Source organism: Antechinus flavipes, chromosome 2, assembly GCF_016432865.1.
Source record: "Antechinus flavipes isolate AdamAnt ecotype Samford, QLD, Australia chromosome 2, AdamAnt_v2, whole genome shotgun sequence".
Taxonomy (NCBI): domain Eukaryota; kingdom Metazoa; phylum Chordata; class Mammalia; order Dasyuromorphia; family Dasyuridae; genus Antechinus; species Antechinus flavipes.
The window spans coordinates 594,392,334-594,407,892 of record NC_067399.1 but is presented as its reverse complement, the minus strand read 5'-3'; the positions used below and the strand labels follow the sequence as shown (position 1 = coordinate 594,407,892).

The following is a 15,559-nucleotide window of genomic DNA, read 5'->3' as shown; positions in this document are numbered from 1 at the left end:
AACCAGATGCTCATTAATAAAAAGACTCCAAAAACACCAATTATATTTATATACTCAATATGTATTCATACATATTTAATTATAAGTTCAAGATGAAATTACCTGAGAGGCAAACAATATATTTAGATCATTATAGCACAGAATATATAACTTGTCCTTTTTTAATGTGGTAAAATAACAAAATCATATGTACTTGCATAGATTTCACAATAAAAATCTAAGAGTCCTTTTCTGTACTTTAACATTTGGTTCAATTTAGTCATCAGATATCCTGACAATAGCCTAAAGAATACAATTCAACGAAATATAAAATACAAGTGAATACCTTATACTCTCTTATACTATTCCAAAATAATTGTTCACTTATTAACATTAACAATATTATCAAAAACAAAATCTTGAAACAAAAAGACCATTTCCAAAATGAATCCTTGATAGTGTTTATATAAATATATAACTTAAAGATTATATAACATATACATATACATAATATGTATGTGTGTACCTTAATTTAATGGCAATTTCCAAGAAAAATAACCTCAAGATAATCCAATAATGCTTAAAGAGAAACTTGCTGGCAAATTTTTTTTCTAATACTGTTCCAAATTGTATCCCCTTATTCCCAATTCTTATTTTCCTTAACTCTAGTCTCCACATTACTTGTTGGAAATCTCATTAACTGAATTTAAATAAAAGTCTTTTAAAAGCTAATTTGTATTTTTAAAATATAGTCAAGTAACATTAAAATTATAATTTCAACAGAACTGAAGAACCTAATAGCTATAAGATATATGGTCTAAAATTTAAATTACATACAAATCTACAGAATCAAAAGTACTATTTATTATCACTCAAAAGCCTTCAAGTTTGCTTTTTCAGGTTCTGGATACTATTTTATGCTATTATTATTATACTATTATTAATATTATTTTAGCATATAATAAGAAAGCTAAAAGATAACCATGTTGTATAAGATAAAAAGAAGAAATATTTTCCCATTTTCTCAGATAGTTTCTCTTGACTATATTTTCTTTTATTTGTTTTTCTTCCAACAATCTTTACCTTGGGGGGAAAAATGCTTAATTTCTTTTGTTCAATATGATTATGTTGTTTTTCAAGTCAAAACAATAAAATATGTAAATTAAATATTTTTATCATTTGTTCAAATTCTCTAATGCTTAATTATTTTTAACCAATAACAAATATAGATAACATATAATCTACAAGTGTTTTACATAAACTGCAGTGAAAAGAGTACCTGATTTAGGGTTTGATGATTTGGTTTCAAATTTCTTGCTCTGCCATTTAAAATATATATATATTATACAATATACATGTTACTTATATATGTAGATATAGATATAGATATATAATGTTGGCATTTCTCTCTGTGCCTTAAGTTGTTCATTTGTAAAAATAAAAGGTTTCAATTACATAACCTCTATGATTCTATATCTAATGAGATACATATAGTATACGTACATTTGGAAAGTTATAAAACAAATTCTAAATTCAGATAGAAACAAAGGGGCCAAGGGCTAAGATAAATTGAAATAAAAGTAAAGGATCCTTGAAGGTGGGGATAGATAATAGGAGGATAAGATATCAGGTAGCAGAGTCAGGAGGAATAGGAAAAGGGTGAGAAGGATAATAAAGAAAATAGAAAAGAGGAAAATGAACAATTATAGCACTCAATGTGAATTGAATCGCTTAACCCACAGAATGGAAATAGATAGTATAATTAAAAATTTGAACTCAAGGGGCAGATAGATGGTCCAGTGGATAAAGCACTGGTCCTGGAATCAAGAGGATCTGAGTTCAAATCCAGCCTCAGACATCTGACACTTACTAGCTGTGTGATTCTGGGCAAGTCATTTAAACTCAACTACCTTAAAAAATAAAGAAACCCCCCCCCAAAAAAAAAAAAAACTCAAAAAAAAAGTTTTAAAAAATTTGAACTCAACAATATATTGCTTTCAGGAAATGTTATAAAAATGAGACATATATAAAAATGAAATAAAGATCACGAATAGAATTTATTACATTAAAAAGCAGGGGTAGTCACTGTGATCTCAAAGTTAAAGCTAAAATATATTTAATCAAAAAGGAAAAATAGGGAAACTACAGTTTATATCAGCTACATTAATAAATGATGTTTTGGACTATTTAAATAATTAGACAATATAATAATTAGATATTTAAATAATTAGACAATATATTGCAGTGGTGTAGGAAATAATGATTTAGAATTTAGATTTAGAAAAACATGGAAAGACTTGGACTTATGAAGGAAAATGATAATTACCTTTAGAAAAACAGAGGACACGTGGAAATAAGCATACTACATTGTTACATACATGTTTCATGGATGTTTGTGTGTATGTATGATTAGATATCTATGCATATGCATGTGTGTTGTATATGTGTGTACATACATAAGCATACATGTTTAACATGCTTGTGTGGAAGGAGAAAAATAAAATAAAACATGCATAGCAAAGAACAAAAGAAAACCTACAAGGAAGCAAAGAAAAGAAGGATAGCTCTGAACACTATGTATAGTATTATTATATAGGATTTCTTGAAATGGAAATTTATAGCTTTATATTTTGAGTCTTCCCATATTCTGCTGTGCACAAGGCATTTTTTTTTCCTTTTGGTGCTTTATATTTAAGTTTAAAATAAATATATATGCACATATATATTTATATATTTATAAAAAAACTATAAAAATAAAAGATCTTAATGTCAGCCTAGTAAGGTATACACTATAGATATTATCGCTATCATATGAGTAAAAAACATCAATTCAGCAGATTTAAGTCACTTGTCTATAGTTATGAACATCACAGGTGAGACTGTGTTCTTTCTTTAATACATTATTTTCTTTATCCAATAAAATAACCTTTTTATCTCTACATGCATGGATGATATTTTGAGGGTAGCAATATTACCACAGAGGAAATGTCCTTTTTGCTGCCTATCACCCACATTCAATGTATTTCAAAAGTTAAAAATGTTTATCACCATATCATGATAAATGATCATACAAAGAATCTGTGTGAACTACTCATAAGAACATATAATAGCATAGTATTGTTACATCTTACATTCACTGAAGATTCTTATCAAAAAAGTTTTAGATGGCATGTACGAGGATAGATTGAATTAAAATATAAGATTATACATCAAGTTATTAGTGGATAAGACAATATAATTTGCATTATATTGATCATTATTCAGTTAAAGAAGTGGTCATGACATTACTTATAAGTGTTCCAATTCTATATTCATCAATTCTGATACTCCTTAATCTTATATTTATAATTTTTTTCATTCTTTCTTTCCCTAGTCTTTTTTTTTTTTTTATCCTTGTTGGGACTTTTAATTCTTTCATGCCTCAGTTCTTTTGCGGTTTATCATCCCTATGCTAGTTATTCTCCCTCTCTTAATCCCTTGATGAACCAACAACTCTACTTTGTCCTCTACATATAATGGGTTCTTTGCCCCTTTATCTAATCATTGATCATGTCTTATTAAATGTCAATCTTTTATTACTTGCTACCTTCACATCCATTCTTATTCAGATGTTGCTGAATGAAACAAAGTCCAGTCACAATTTGTGGGTCTACTGTGGATTTGCATAATCTTATCTCAATTGATCCCTTCTGTAGCAAGGCAATGCTTTAACTCCTCTAGTGAGTTTCCTATCCCAATTGCCACAGTAGTTACATCAAATCTCTTTCTTCTTTGAATCTCCCCCAAGAGTGTGCTAAAACCAGACGAAAGGGTCTGAAAGCAAATTGTTAAATTTTCAAGGTGAGCATTTACATCTCAGAAATTGCCAAACACTAAAATCATGGCTTAATTTACTTTCTTATTGCTTGTCCACATTTCTGGATGGAGAAAGCATGAATAATGCAAATTAAACTTTAAAAGTATGTCATTTATACAATTTTGGGAAATCAGTTGATAAATATTTACTAGCATTTCCCTGCTCTCCTTTACATTTCTTAACTGAGAACTCCGGCTCATACTTTCTTGAAATAGATCGAAATTAATCAAGCACTCCATATCTTGTATGACTAAGAAATTGTCAGTAAACAAGTAAACAAACATTTATTAATCATCTACTGAATGCCAGCCTTTATGCTAAATATTGGAAAGTAAACTTTTTCTTTGCTAAGGCAAACTCTTCCATATGCACCAAAGATTCCATTCCATCCTATCTTTTGTAGCAGATTACACCGCTCTAACAATCCCACTTTCTCAATTATCTTCAGTTTCTCTCTGTTTACTGGCTACTTTCCTACAAACTTAAAAAAATCCATATATCCTCCAACCTTAAGAAAGCCTCACTTGATTCCAAAATCCCTGCTAGTTATTGTCTTAAATCTTTCCTCCCTTTTGAAGCTCCTCTTCTGTCCCTCTCCTAAATCTTCTGATGTCTGCCTTGAAACTTCATCATTCAAATAGCTGTTAATGATTTCTTAATTGCTATTTTTTTTTCAATTCTTATACTTCTTGACTTCCCTCCAGCCTTAGGCACTTTAAATAACACTGTTCTTCTCCTGATAGTCTCTTCTCTCAGGATTTTGACGATTTTGAGGATTTTGAGATGAACAATCTCAGGATTGCTCTCTTCAGATTCTCCTCCTATCCATCTGACCACTCCTTAATCTCCTCTGTTTGATCGTCCTTCACTTCTCATGGGTGTGCTCCAGGGTTCTATAATGAGCCCTTATCTCTTCCTATTCCATGTCTCTTGAGGCTCTCATCAGCTCCCATGCTTTCAATTATAATCTCTCTTCAGAGTATTCTTAGATCTACTGATCTACTTCTGACCTCTCTCCTTACTTCCAATCTCACATCATTAACTCTCTACTAGACATCTCAAATTGAATATCCCCCAATATGTCCACAGCTGAATTAGTCATGATTCCCCCCAAATCCTCCTCTATTCCTAACTTCCCTATTAATGCCAGTCAGTCAAGCTTGCAATCTAGGCATCAACCTCAACTTCTCTTTCATCGTCATACCTCATATGTTGCCAAGTCCTGTGGATTGTACATTTGCAGAAACACTTACATGTGCTCCTCTCTCTCAACTGACATTGCCATTGCATTACCAGAGGTTTTTAATCACCTTTTGCCTCAACTATTTCAATAGTCTCGAAGTTGGTCTCCTCACCTCAAGTCTCTAATCCATCCCCCACAGATATTAAAGTGATCATTCTAAAGAATATCTTTGAAAAAAAAAAAAAGAATATCTTTGACCATGTCATCACCCATCAAAAACTCTAGTGGCTCCTAATTACTTCTAGTATCAAATATAAAATCCTTTGTTTACCTTTTAAATGCATTCATAACCTGGCTGCTTCCTGCTTTCCAGTCTTATGCTTTATTCCTCTCCATATACTTTGTGATACAGTGGAATTTATCTGATTGATATTCCTCAAATATGCTGTTCCATCTCTCAACTCCATGCCTTTCACTGGCTGTCACTCATGCATAATGTTTTTCCTTCTTGTTTCCCTCTCTAGCTTCTTTCAAAATTCAATTCCACATTTCTGCATGAAAGTTTTATTAATCTCTTCCCCACTCTCTTCTCACATATAAATTGTTGGAATACTCCCTCCAAGATTTAAATGTATTTGTACATATATAAATACATATATATATATATATATACCTTTGTGTAAATACATATGTATACATATATATTACTTGTAAATATATTCACGTTTGACCTCTTTTGCCTAATGTTTTGTATTTTTTATTTTGTATTGTATAGGAATTTGTGTTCCCTAGTGTTTAGAACAGTACATCAAAAATAGTAAGCCTTTAATAAATGCTTACTGACTAACAAATTGGGCAAAAAACTTATGAAACAAGCACACCACCTTTCTTGCTGGTTACCACCAAATCAAAACTTCTTTGTGAATTGAAATTACAGTTTGAAAGTGAGAATCTATCTTAAATATTTTACAAGGGAGTTTTTCACACATATGGTTACTATATTTAAACAAAAAATGTAAATGATTCTAGGAGTTAGAAATTTTTTAAACATTATTTTATGATAAATAATCTATCACTTGAAAATTATAAAGACAAAGAAGGAAACAGTCAAAAACCTAAGAAAATAAGCAAAGTCAGAAAGTTGTTTTTTTTTTCATTTTTCACTCATTGAAGTTACACTGTTGAAAGAAGTGATAAAGTACATATTTTCACATATTCTTGATATATAATCTACCATTTATTGGAACCTCTAAGTTTTGAGCTAATAAAGCCACAACCTTGATTACAGAACCATGTATCCATAAATACTAACCATACTGCAGTTACTGTTTGCTGAAATGCACTTCTTGTCATCACACCACTGGCATCCATTTGTATTGGCAGTACAGCTGGCACAATCTGCATATCTGTAACATCTGTCATCAGTGGCAACTATAATACAAATGGGAGACAAAGCAAAACATTAGGATGAAAGATAAAATGTCACACTTTTGAATTCACAAATTTGTAATAGCTGCTTAGGATTTTATGAGACACTTTTTGATTATAAATATGACCTTCAATTTAATATACTAAAGCTTATTAAGCTGCCTCACCCAGTCTACCTAAATTCCTTCATCAAGACTAAAGATTTGAAAACATCCAATCTTGGACAACTTTTCAGGTAATAAAGACAGTTCTTATGGATTTCAATTTGATCATCTATTTAACAGGATAATGACTTTTTTGTTTTGAAAAGAAGACAGCCTCAAACATTCAGATGTTTCTAAAACAAATTTGTTATCTTACCTATAATAAATCTTCACCTCTTTAGTTGATCTGTGAGTTATTTCTTATACCATACTTTGCTTCCCATAACATTCCCCCAATGGCTATCTAAAACTTTTTTTCCTTTTTACTCAGGAAAAAACTTCCTCTCCCATTACAGAAAATTTCACTTACAATTTTACTATGAAAGTTATAGCCAATAATGAAGTTTCTTCATCTCTCTTTATATCTCAAAGCCTTTTTCATCTTTACCCATTTGCTCCTTCCTTTGATCAAGTATAAGAGTATAAGCTAGTCTTTCTTCTTATCAAGACTAACTCTGCCACTTGTGCCCATAATCTAATCTCCTTTCTTCTTTTTCAAGAGATTTCTACATGAATTGTTTCATCTTTTCCTATCCACTATATCTTTCCATGATGACTGCTAATATGGCCATGTATCCTTTATCCTAAAAAAAAAAAATGATCCTGTGAATTTATAACACCTTCAAAATATCATTCTTTATCCCTTTCCCATTCACTACTACATTCCAAGAATGAGCAGTCTACACGCACTCTTACTATTTAATAGTCTTCCTACAACTCATTAGTTTCTCATTCCCTCAAAGATTACCAGGGACATTTATTCTTATATTTAGTGGTCTTTTTTCAAGTGTTATATTTACTAACCATTTTATAGTATCTGATTCTGGTGACTACTCTCACCTCCCTGGGTTTCAGGAATATTATTTTCACCTTATTCTACCACCTACTTTCTCTTTCTTGATTTCCTATACGCATAGGTCATTTTATTAGACCAAAGCTAAACTAAGAATGCTAATTATTCAATAAGTGAAAATATTGTTTCTTCCATCAGTCATCAAATCTTATTAACTTTGCAAATTCATTTCCTTCCTAAGAAAACATTCAGAAAAAAAAATCATTGAAATACAAACTAGGTCACAATAATTCTTAGAGTCATAGACAGAATACACATTTTAAAGCATTTAAAATTGTATAATAAAATACATTTTATGTAGAAAATACAATGGATTTCTAGTAAAAATGTGAAATTCAGATAATTATATTGTTTAAAAATTTGCTGTGAAAGTTAAGCATTGAATAATTCTATATATGCATCTGTCAAAAGCTATTTAATTAGATTATTAAGAGTATTTCATATGTTTTCTGCTATTCAAAAGCATCATTATAATATTTTACAGTAATTTTACAGTTACTGGTAGGAAAAAGAAATTGAACTGAGAAAAAGAATTAACTTACCAGTTTTGGCAGAGCATTTTGCTCTTAGAATATTATTATGATGTCCAGCTTCCCATGATTCACAGTTATTCTTGTTCCAAAGACATTTTATCCCTGGACCAGCATTTTTACAGAGTTCTTCATCTCTGAAAGCCTTGCAATTTGGAGGCTTATACACTAAGATATCATTAAGGAGGACACTAGAAAATCCCCCAAATATATACATAGAACTAGAGGAAAAAAAGAAAAAGACATCTTAGGGAAATGGCATTAGGGAAAACGTCCAATTTAGCATTTTATATTTCTTTGAACAGTTCTCTACTCATCAGAACTTCCTTTTTTCTTTATCTGATTTTAAAATGCCATTTGGATCCCACAATTAAATAGCCTAATACCTTTCAGGTAAAATGAGATGTATTCCACAAAATCTACTGTAATATAAGAAATCAATAAAACTCCTATACAATAAATATCAATACTAAGGTATAAAAGAAGAAATAAAGATACTGGAAACCACACTTCTTGGGGAAAAAATATAATACAATATTTCCTTCAGTTATTTGAGAGTCTTAAGAAAAAGATTTGTCAACTAGAAAAAGAAACTTTATACTTTCTTTTTTGAGAGTTCTTTCTAAGTTCATATGGTACTAAGAGCAAAGACAGAAATTAAATGAAAGAAATTAAATGAAGATTATTTACATTATCTTTTTCTTTTACAAAATAACAAAATTTGAACCATTTAAACCTCAAACATCTAAAACCCGCAATTTCAATCTGCAGTTATGGCATTTCTGTTGTTTTTACCATAATCAAATTGAGTTACATTATACAAGTCAGAAAAGTCTTTCATGTCTCAAAAATGTTCTATTTTCAATTTTTTCTAATAAAAAGAATTATTAAATGGGTAGGATTAAGAAAAAGCAGAGATTATCTGATAGATAATAGCTCCTTATTATCTCTAGAATCAAGTTCATGTAAGTAACCTATAGAAAATTATTCCATCCTACCTTCCCTTCTTATCTTACATTATTCACTTTCATTTGTTCTATGTACTTTTTAAACTGAACTACTAAATGTTGTCTTGCCATTCTGCCTCATACTTTAATGGATTTTCATGAGTTATTCCTCATGCATGGAAAAGGTTCCCTCTTCATATTAAGCTCACAGAATCTTTATCTTTCCTTCAAGAATCAGTTTAGAAATCATCTTCTCAAAGAAGCATTCCTTTATCCTCTCTTCCTACTCCAAATAACTGATTTTCTGATCCATGTAGGCAGAATCTTCAAATTTCCTAAAGGAAAGGATTGATTTTTTTTTGTATTTGTATCACAGTATTTAGTATAATTCTTTTACAGCAGTTGGCACTTAACAAATATTTACAAAATTGAACATATTCTATAGTAATCAGCACCCTCAATTTACTTTATCCCAATATTAAAAGGCCATTTTATCATATTCCTAGAAATATGAAAGGAGTCTTACAAAATGTAAGTGGAACAACAAGGAAACCTATGTCACTAGATCATCAAGTATGGGAAGGTCAATAAGGTATAAGAATTCTGGAATTCTTAATTTACCTGAAGGTAAGGAAGAGTCAGATCTTAAAGGACTTTAAAAGTCAAAAAGAATTTCACATGTTACTTGAAATAATACAAAGGCAGTGGAGTTTTTTAAAATATGGGGGCAACATGGTTAAGCTTATGCTTTAGGAAGATCATTTTGATAGCTATGTGAAAGATGAACTGGAGTGGGGGGAAATTTGAAGGAAGGATGTCAATCAGCAGGCTACTGAAATAGTCCAGGCATGAAATAATAAGGGCCTGAACCAGGATGATGCTAGTAAGAGAAGGACTTATAGAAGAATTGTTCCAAAAGCATAACTGACAGTATTGAGCAACAGAGTGCATGTGGGTGAGGATAGGGAGAGAATAAAAGAAAGTGAGAATTTAAAATGACATTTAGGTTATAAGTTAGGTAACTGAAAGAATAGTGGTGCTTTTGTCATTAATAAAGAAATTTAGGAATAAATGAGTTTTTAGAAAAAAGAGAATGAGATGTTTTGAATATATTAAGTTTCAGAAGTCCAAAAAAAGGGGATAATGTAAGACTCTATGTAGGAAAAAATTTGACTAATTAAAAAGGTCTGATTATCATTTGCATGAAATGATAATTGAATCTATGGGAATTCATGAGATTATCAACTAAAGAAGGAGAAAGGAGAGGGTTCAGGACAGAGATTTAGGGAAAACACATAATTATCATGTGTAAACTGGATGACAATCTAGCAAAAACCATTGAGAAATGGCCAAACAGGAAGGAGGAGAACCAGGAGAAAAGCATAAAGAGATTATCAAGAAGAAGAACGTGATCTACAGTGTCAAAGGCTACAAAAAAGACAACAAATATGAGGCATAAAAAGAGTTAGAAATTGAAAAATTACTACTGAATTTGAAAAAAAAGTTTCATTTGAATGATAGGGTCTGCTTCCAAATTGCAAAGTTAGAAAAGTGAAAGGAGAAAACTGGAAGCATCAACTGTCAATGGCTTTCTCAAGGATTTTAGGCATGAAAGAAGGAAAAAGTAGTGAGAGTTATCAGAGATGGATGGATCAAAGGAAGGGAAAGATGGGAAGACATAAATGTCTTTGTAGGCAAAGAGAGGGAGAGAATGAAGATGACTGAGTAGGTAGGGATCTTAATGAGCATAATGTAGAAAAAAAAAAAGAAAACAGAGTCTGCAAAATGTGACATCTCCAAACCAGTGGATTTGACTTCAATTCTGGTACAATTCTAGAACACACTATTAATGGAATGCTATTACACAACTATAAAATGATGCAATGATTCCAAAAGTCTAGCATAATCCCATCAAGAATAGATCATGGTAAAGTACCTTAATTTTTTGAATCACTAAACTGATAGACTGAAGAATATTATAAAGTAATTTATTTTTAGCCAAAAAAAAAAAAAACATTTTTACAAATTATCTCAAGCTACCTTTTTTTGGAAAAGTTGGAGAAATGTGTGCTAAAAATAGTGCAGGGAGATTTGAAACTGAATACTAGGGAAAAGGTGAAGATACTATGGGTTGATATCAAAATAGGTACTAGTGAAGATCCTCAGTTGGGTACCTACTACTTAATTTTTTTTTCAGAGACTTGCATAAAAAAGAAAGCACATTATTAAATTTATAAATGGTACAAAGGTAAAAGGATAGGAAGCATGTCAAATGACATTAATAAATATTCTCAAAGATTTCAATAGCCTAGAAAAATAAGTTGGAATTTAACAGGAATAAACATAAAAGAAAATTATATCACTGAATTCAAGATATTAAATTTACAAGCATAAGAGGCAAGACTATAAGATACAATTCATTTAAAAAAATATCTGGGTGGGGGTGATGGTGGTCAAGGCACGCCAAAATACAATTTCTCTTCCTTCATGCCAGGACTCTTTTTCAGTGCAATGGACTTCCCAGCTGTAGGTATCTGGAATTCTGTGATGTACATGGTAAGCATCTAATAGATATTGACAGCATTGGGATGAATTATAAGAGTAATGAACTAATAGTTCTTTTCATCTAGGTATATTATCTAGCCTCACTCAGAGGCTTTCTCTATAAAATATGTCCTGGTTTTCTAAGATGAAATATGCTCTAATTTTCCTAGTATAGCTTGTTTTGGCAGTTGTTTCTGTTCTTATCACATTTTTACTTGTCTCACACTTATCTCTTTACATGTTCTATTTCCTTCTCTCATTAGACTGTAGACACATTTGGTTAATACTATGTATCTTTTATCTTTGTACACTGTAAGCAATTACACATATATCAAACTGAATTCCCCAAAATAACATCATTATTACATATAATTTTATGGACCTAAACAGGTAAAAAGTTACTGACTGCATTAGATAACAAACATGCTCAATTCAGAGTAATCACAATTTTCAACAAACAAAAAAATAGAATGTTAGACCTTAAGGGCTCATTGTTGCTGTTGTTGTTTCAGTCATGTCTGACTCTCATGACATCAATTGCGGTTTTCTTGGCAAAGATAATAAAAGTAATTAACATTTCCTTTTTCAGCTCATTTTACAGATGAGGAAACTGAGGCAAACAGAGTTAAGTGACTTCCCCAGGGTCATAAAGTTAGTAAGTTTAACCATATTTAAACTCAGGTTTTCTTGACTCCTGGTCCAGCTCTCTACTCACCACACCATCTAGGTCCCCTTTGGACTCTTACAGATCATCTACTTTATTTCAAAAATGAAGAAACTCAACAACAACAACATGACCCATAGAATGAGGTGTCTTGACCATAATGACCCAACTATTCAGCAGCAAGATGAGGATTAGAACACAAGTCTAATGACGCTATATACTCTATAAATCTGGATGTTAAGTAAGATTGTGTTATAAAATGCCCTATTTCTTAAAATCCATCTCTGAGAGAAGAAATCAGTCTAGATCTTTTTTTTTCAAAGAGGATATTCACCCAGATGGATCCTAACCATAATTCTAAATTAGATCAAATCCACATACGACATCTTCCACATCTCTTTTTCAATTCCTACTTCTTAAAGCCTTTGTTGAACTCTCTCTAAATTACTTTAAACCAAAAGAATTAAGAATGAGATGACTTAGATGTATATAGGTAAACTAAAATAAAAATGCTCCACTCCACACTACTTCAGAACATTGATGGCACAGATGAATACAATTACTGATATTTAACTTGAAAGTCATCATAGGTACAAATAATCTTTTATAATTCAAAAGTTGTAAATTGTCATTTACCCATTAACAACGACTGCTGAGTGACCAAATCTGTTGACATCTCTATGAAGATTGGGTTTCGGTAAAATTTTCCATTCATCACAAGCTACAATGAAAAAAGAACACGCATATTCCTGAATAAATACTACTTAATGACAAAATTAAATTAAATGTCATGCTAATTTTAAAAGATGAATCAATGAGTAATAAAGTGACTAACTTATCTCAGCTACCTAATAATAATTATTTTTCCTATGAACTAATTATAATTAAAATACTAAAAATGAATAAATGAATAAAAGTAAATCAACTTCACAAATGATATATTTATAAGGGAATTTGATTCTCATAAAATAATCATTTTATATCTACAAACATATTAGAAAAACTAATAAAAATTAAAAGATAGGGAATTATTAACCAAAAACATAAAAGTTAAAATTATCTGGGTAATGTTTACAGGAAATTTCTTTTAGAAAAGCTGTACCAGGATGAAAGTAGTAAATCTTCTTTGTAACATATGAACACAGTCACACACTCACATATACATACATACATATTTTCATAGATAGATAATAGTTCTTTATACCTTCTAGGAGGAAAAAAAAGGCTGATTTCCACTTGTTAAGTACATACGTAAGAAATCAAATAATTCTGAAAAATATTTATTATTCACTCTATACTCAAAATAGAATTGTAAGAAATACTTGAAGATTCACTTGGGTTTAATCATTTTGGGAAAAATCTGTAATTATTTGTGATATTATCAATAGATTGCTATGATGCATTTACTTAGATATTTAGAAATGTCTATGGGCAGACCCTAGCATTTAATAAAATCAATGCAGGCTACATTTTAGGACAAAAGTCACTCAAATTACATAATTACCATAAGGAATAATTAATCCAAACTTTGCTTAAAAAACATAAGACCAGTGAATTGCCTATCTTCTTACTTAACTCTGGACATAATAGTGGTAAAAAGAATAAATAATTTCTAATTCACTATACCCCAAAGTCCAAGAATTTCATCAAAATTCAAAGTTAGACTACTGAGAACTTGATCAAGAAATGCATGAAAAACTTAAAGAGTTATCCACTGGAAATAGCTCTTTGATCCGGAAATACTGCTACTAGGTCTTTATTCAAAAGAAATAAATTAAAAAGGGAAAAATACAAAAAATATTTACAAAAGCATTTGTGACAATTCTTTTTATGTAGCAAAGTATTAGGAATTGAGATGATGTCCATGAGCTAAATAAATCTTTTGATTTATTGATTATGATGGAATATTATTGTGCTGTAAAAAATAATGAAGAGAATGGTTTTAGTTTATAAATAAATTTTTAAGGATTTAAATATTATGAACATTTCCTCTTAAAATTGTCCAAAGAGCTATTAAACTATTCATACCCTTTGATCCAGTAATACTACTATTAGGTTTGTGTGCCAATAAGATAAAAAAGGAAAAGAATCTATTTGTACAATCTTCTTTGTGGTGGCTAAGAACTGGAAATTGAGGGGATGTCCATCAACTGGAGAATGGCTGAACAAGTTGTGATATATGACTACAATAGGACTTCTGGTTAAGATGGCGGAGAGGAGGCACACAGCTGCATAAGCGCCACGCTTTCTCTCACTATCCATTTCATTACAAGCCTCTGAATTAATGCTTGACTGAAAAAAAACCCACAAATAGTTACCAAGAGAAGCCATCCTTGAGATTCGCCAAGAAAGGTCTGTCTTTACTGGAGGGCTGGGATGGTTTTAGATCGGGCGCAGGTGGCGGGCAGTGGCAGTGAGAGCACGGGAGCAGACTGGAGAGGGGGTGGGGAGTGATCGCAGCTGTCTCTGCGGGGAGAGCTTCGCTACAGGACTGGATACTTTGCTCCAGCAGCAAGTCAGCAGCCCAGCAGAGAAGCTAAAAACACCGGGACTGAAGAATACAACCCAAAACAGCTGGAGTCTCTCAGGACCTGGCTGCCCCCCCTTCCCCCCCACAGTGTCTCAGCACACTCTGGGATCTCAGAGCGCAGGCGCAGCACAGTAGGGCTAGTGACTCACTGCTGCCACCCACAGTCTGTAGAGGAAGCTCGGTAACACACCCAGCCCCCCCCCAAAGAAAGACTCCAGTTTTTTCTGTTTTTCTTTGGTAGTTTGTCTCTGATTAATAGACAGAATGAGCAAGAAACTGAAGAGGACTTTAACCCTTGACAGCTTCTATACAGATAGAGAGCAGACTCTAAATCCTGAGGAGACTAAAAACAGTCCCCAGGTGAATCACCAAAGGAGGAGATCATATGTTCCTCAGCACAGATGAACCTCATAGAAGTAATTAAAAAGTCTCTCACAAGGGAGCTAGAAGAAAAATGGGAAAAGGAGAGGGAGGCTTGGCAAAAGAGCCTGGAGAAGTCAGTTAAAGAGAGAGTGGATAAAAAAGTAAAATCCTTGAAAAATAGGATTGGTGAACTGGAAAACAAAATTGGCGAAATGGAAAAAAATTCCACAGAACAAAAGAACTCAATGGGACAATTAGAAAAAGATTTTTAAAAAGTGAGTGAAGAAAATACTTCACTAAAAATCAGAATTGAACAATTGGAATTGAATGACTCGAGGAGACAAGAAGAATCAGTCAAGCAAATCCAAAAAAATCAAACAATGGAAAAGAATGTGAAATACCTTCTGGGGAAGACAACAGACCTGGAAAACAGATCCAGGAGAGACAATCTGAGAATCATTGGACTTCCAGAAAAACAT

General features: G+C 31.7%; 1 protein-coding gene across 1 annotated transcript in view; it reads right to left on the bottom strand.

Moving 5' to 3' along the window:
* Nucleotides 1-15,559, bottom strand: part of ATRNL1 (attractin like 1) — a 1,270,304-nt gene that overhangs the window by 1,051,696 nt on the left and 203,049 nt on the right. The window contains exons 11-13 of the mRNA XM_051981495.1: nt 12,824-12,908; nt 8,045-8,253; nt 6,331-6,449 (exon numbers count right to left, since the gene is read on the bottom strand). Coding sequence (XP_051837455.1) covers nt 6,331-6,449; nt 8,045-8,253; nt 12,824-12,908 — 413 coding nt within the window. The remainder of the gene's footprint in view (nt 1-6,330; nt 6,450-8,044; nt 8,254-12,823; nt 12,909-15,559) is intronic.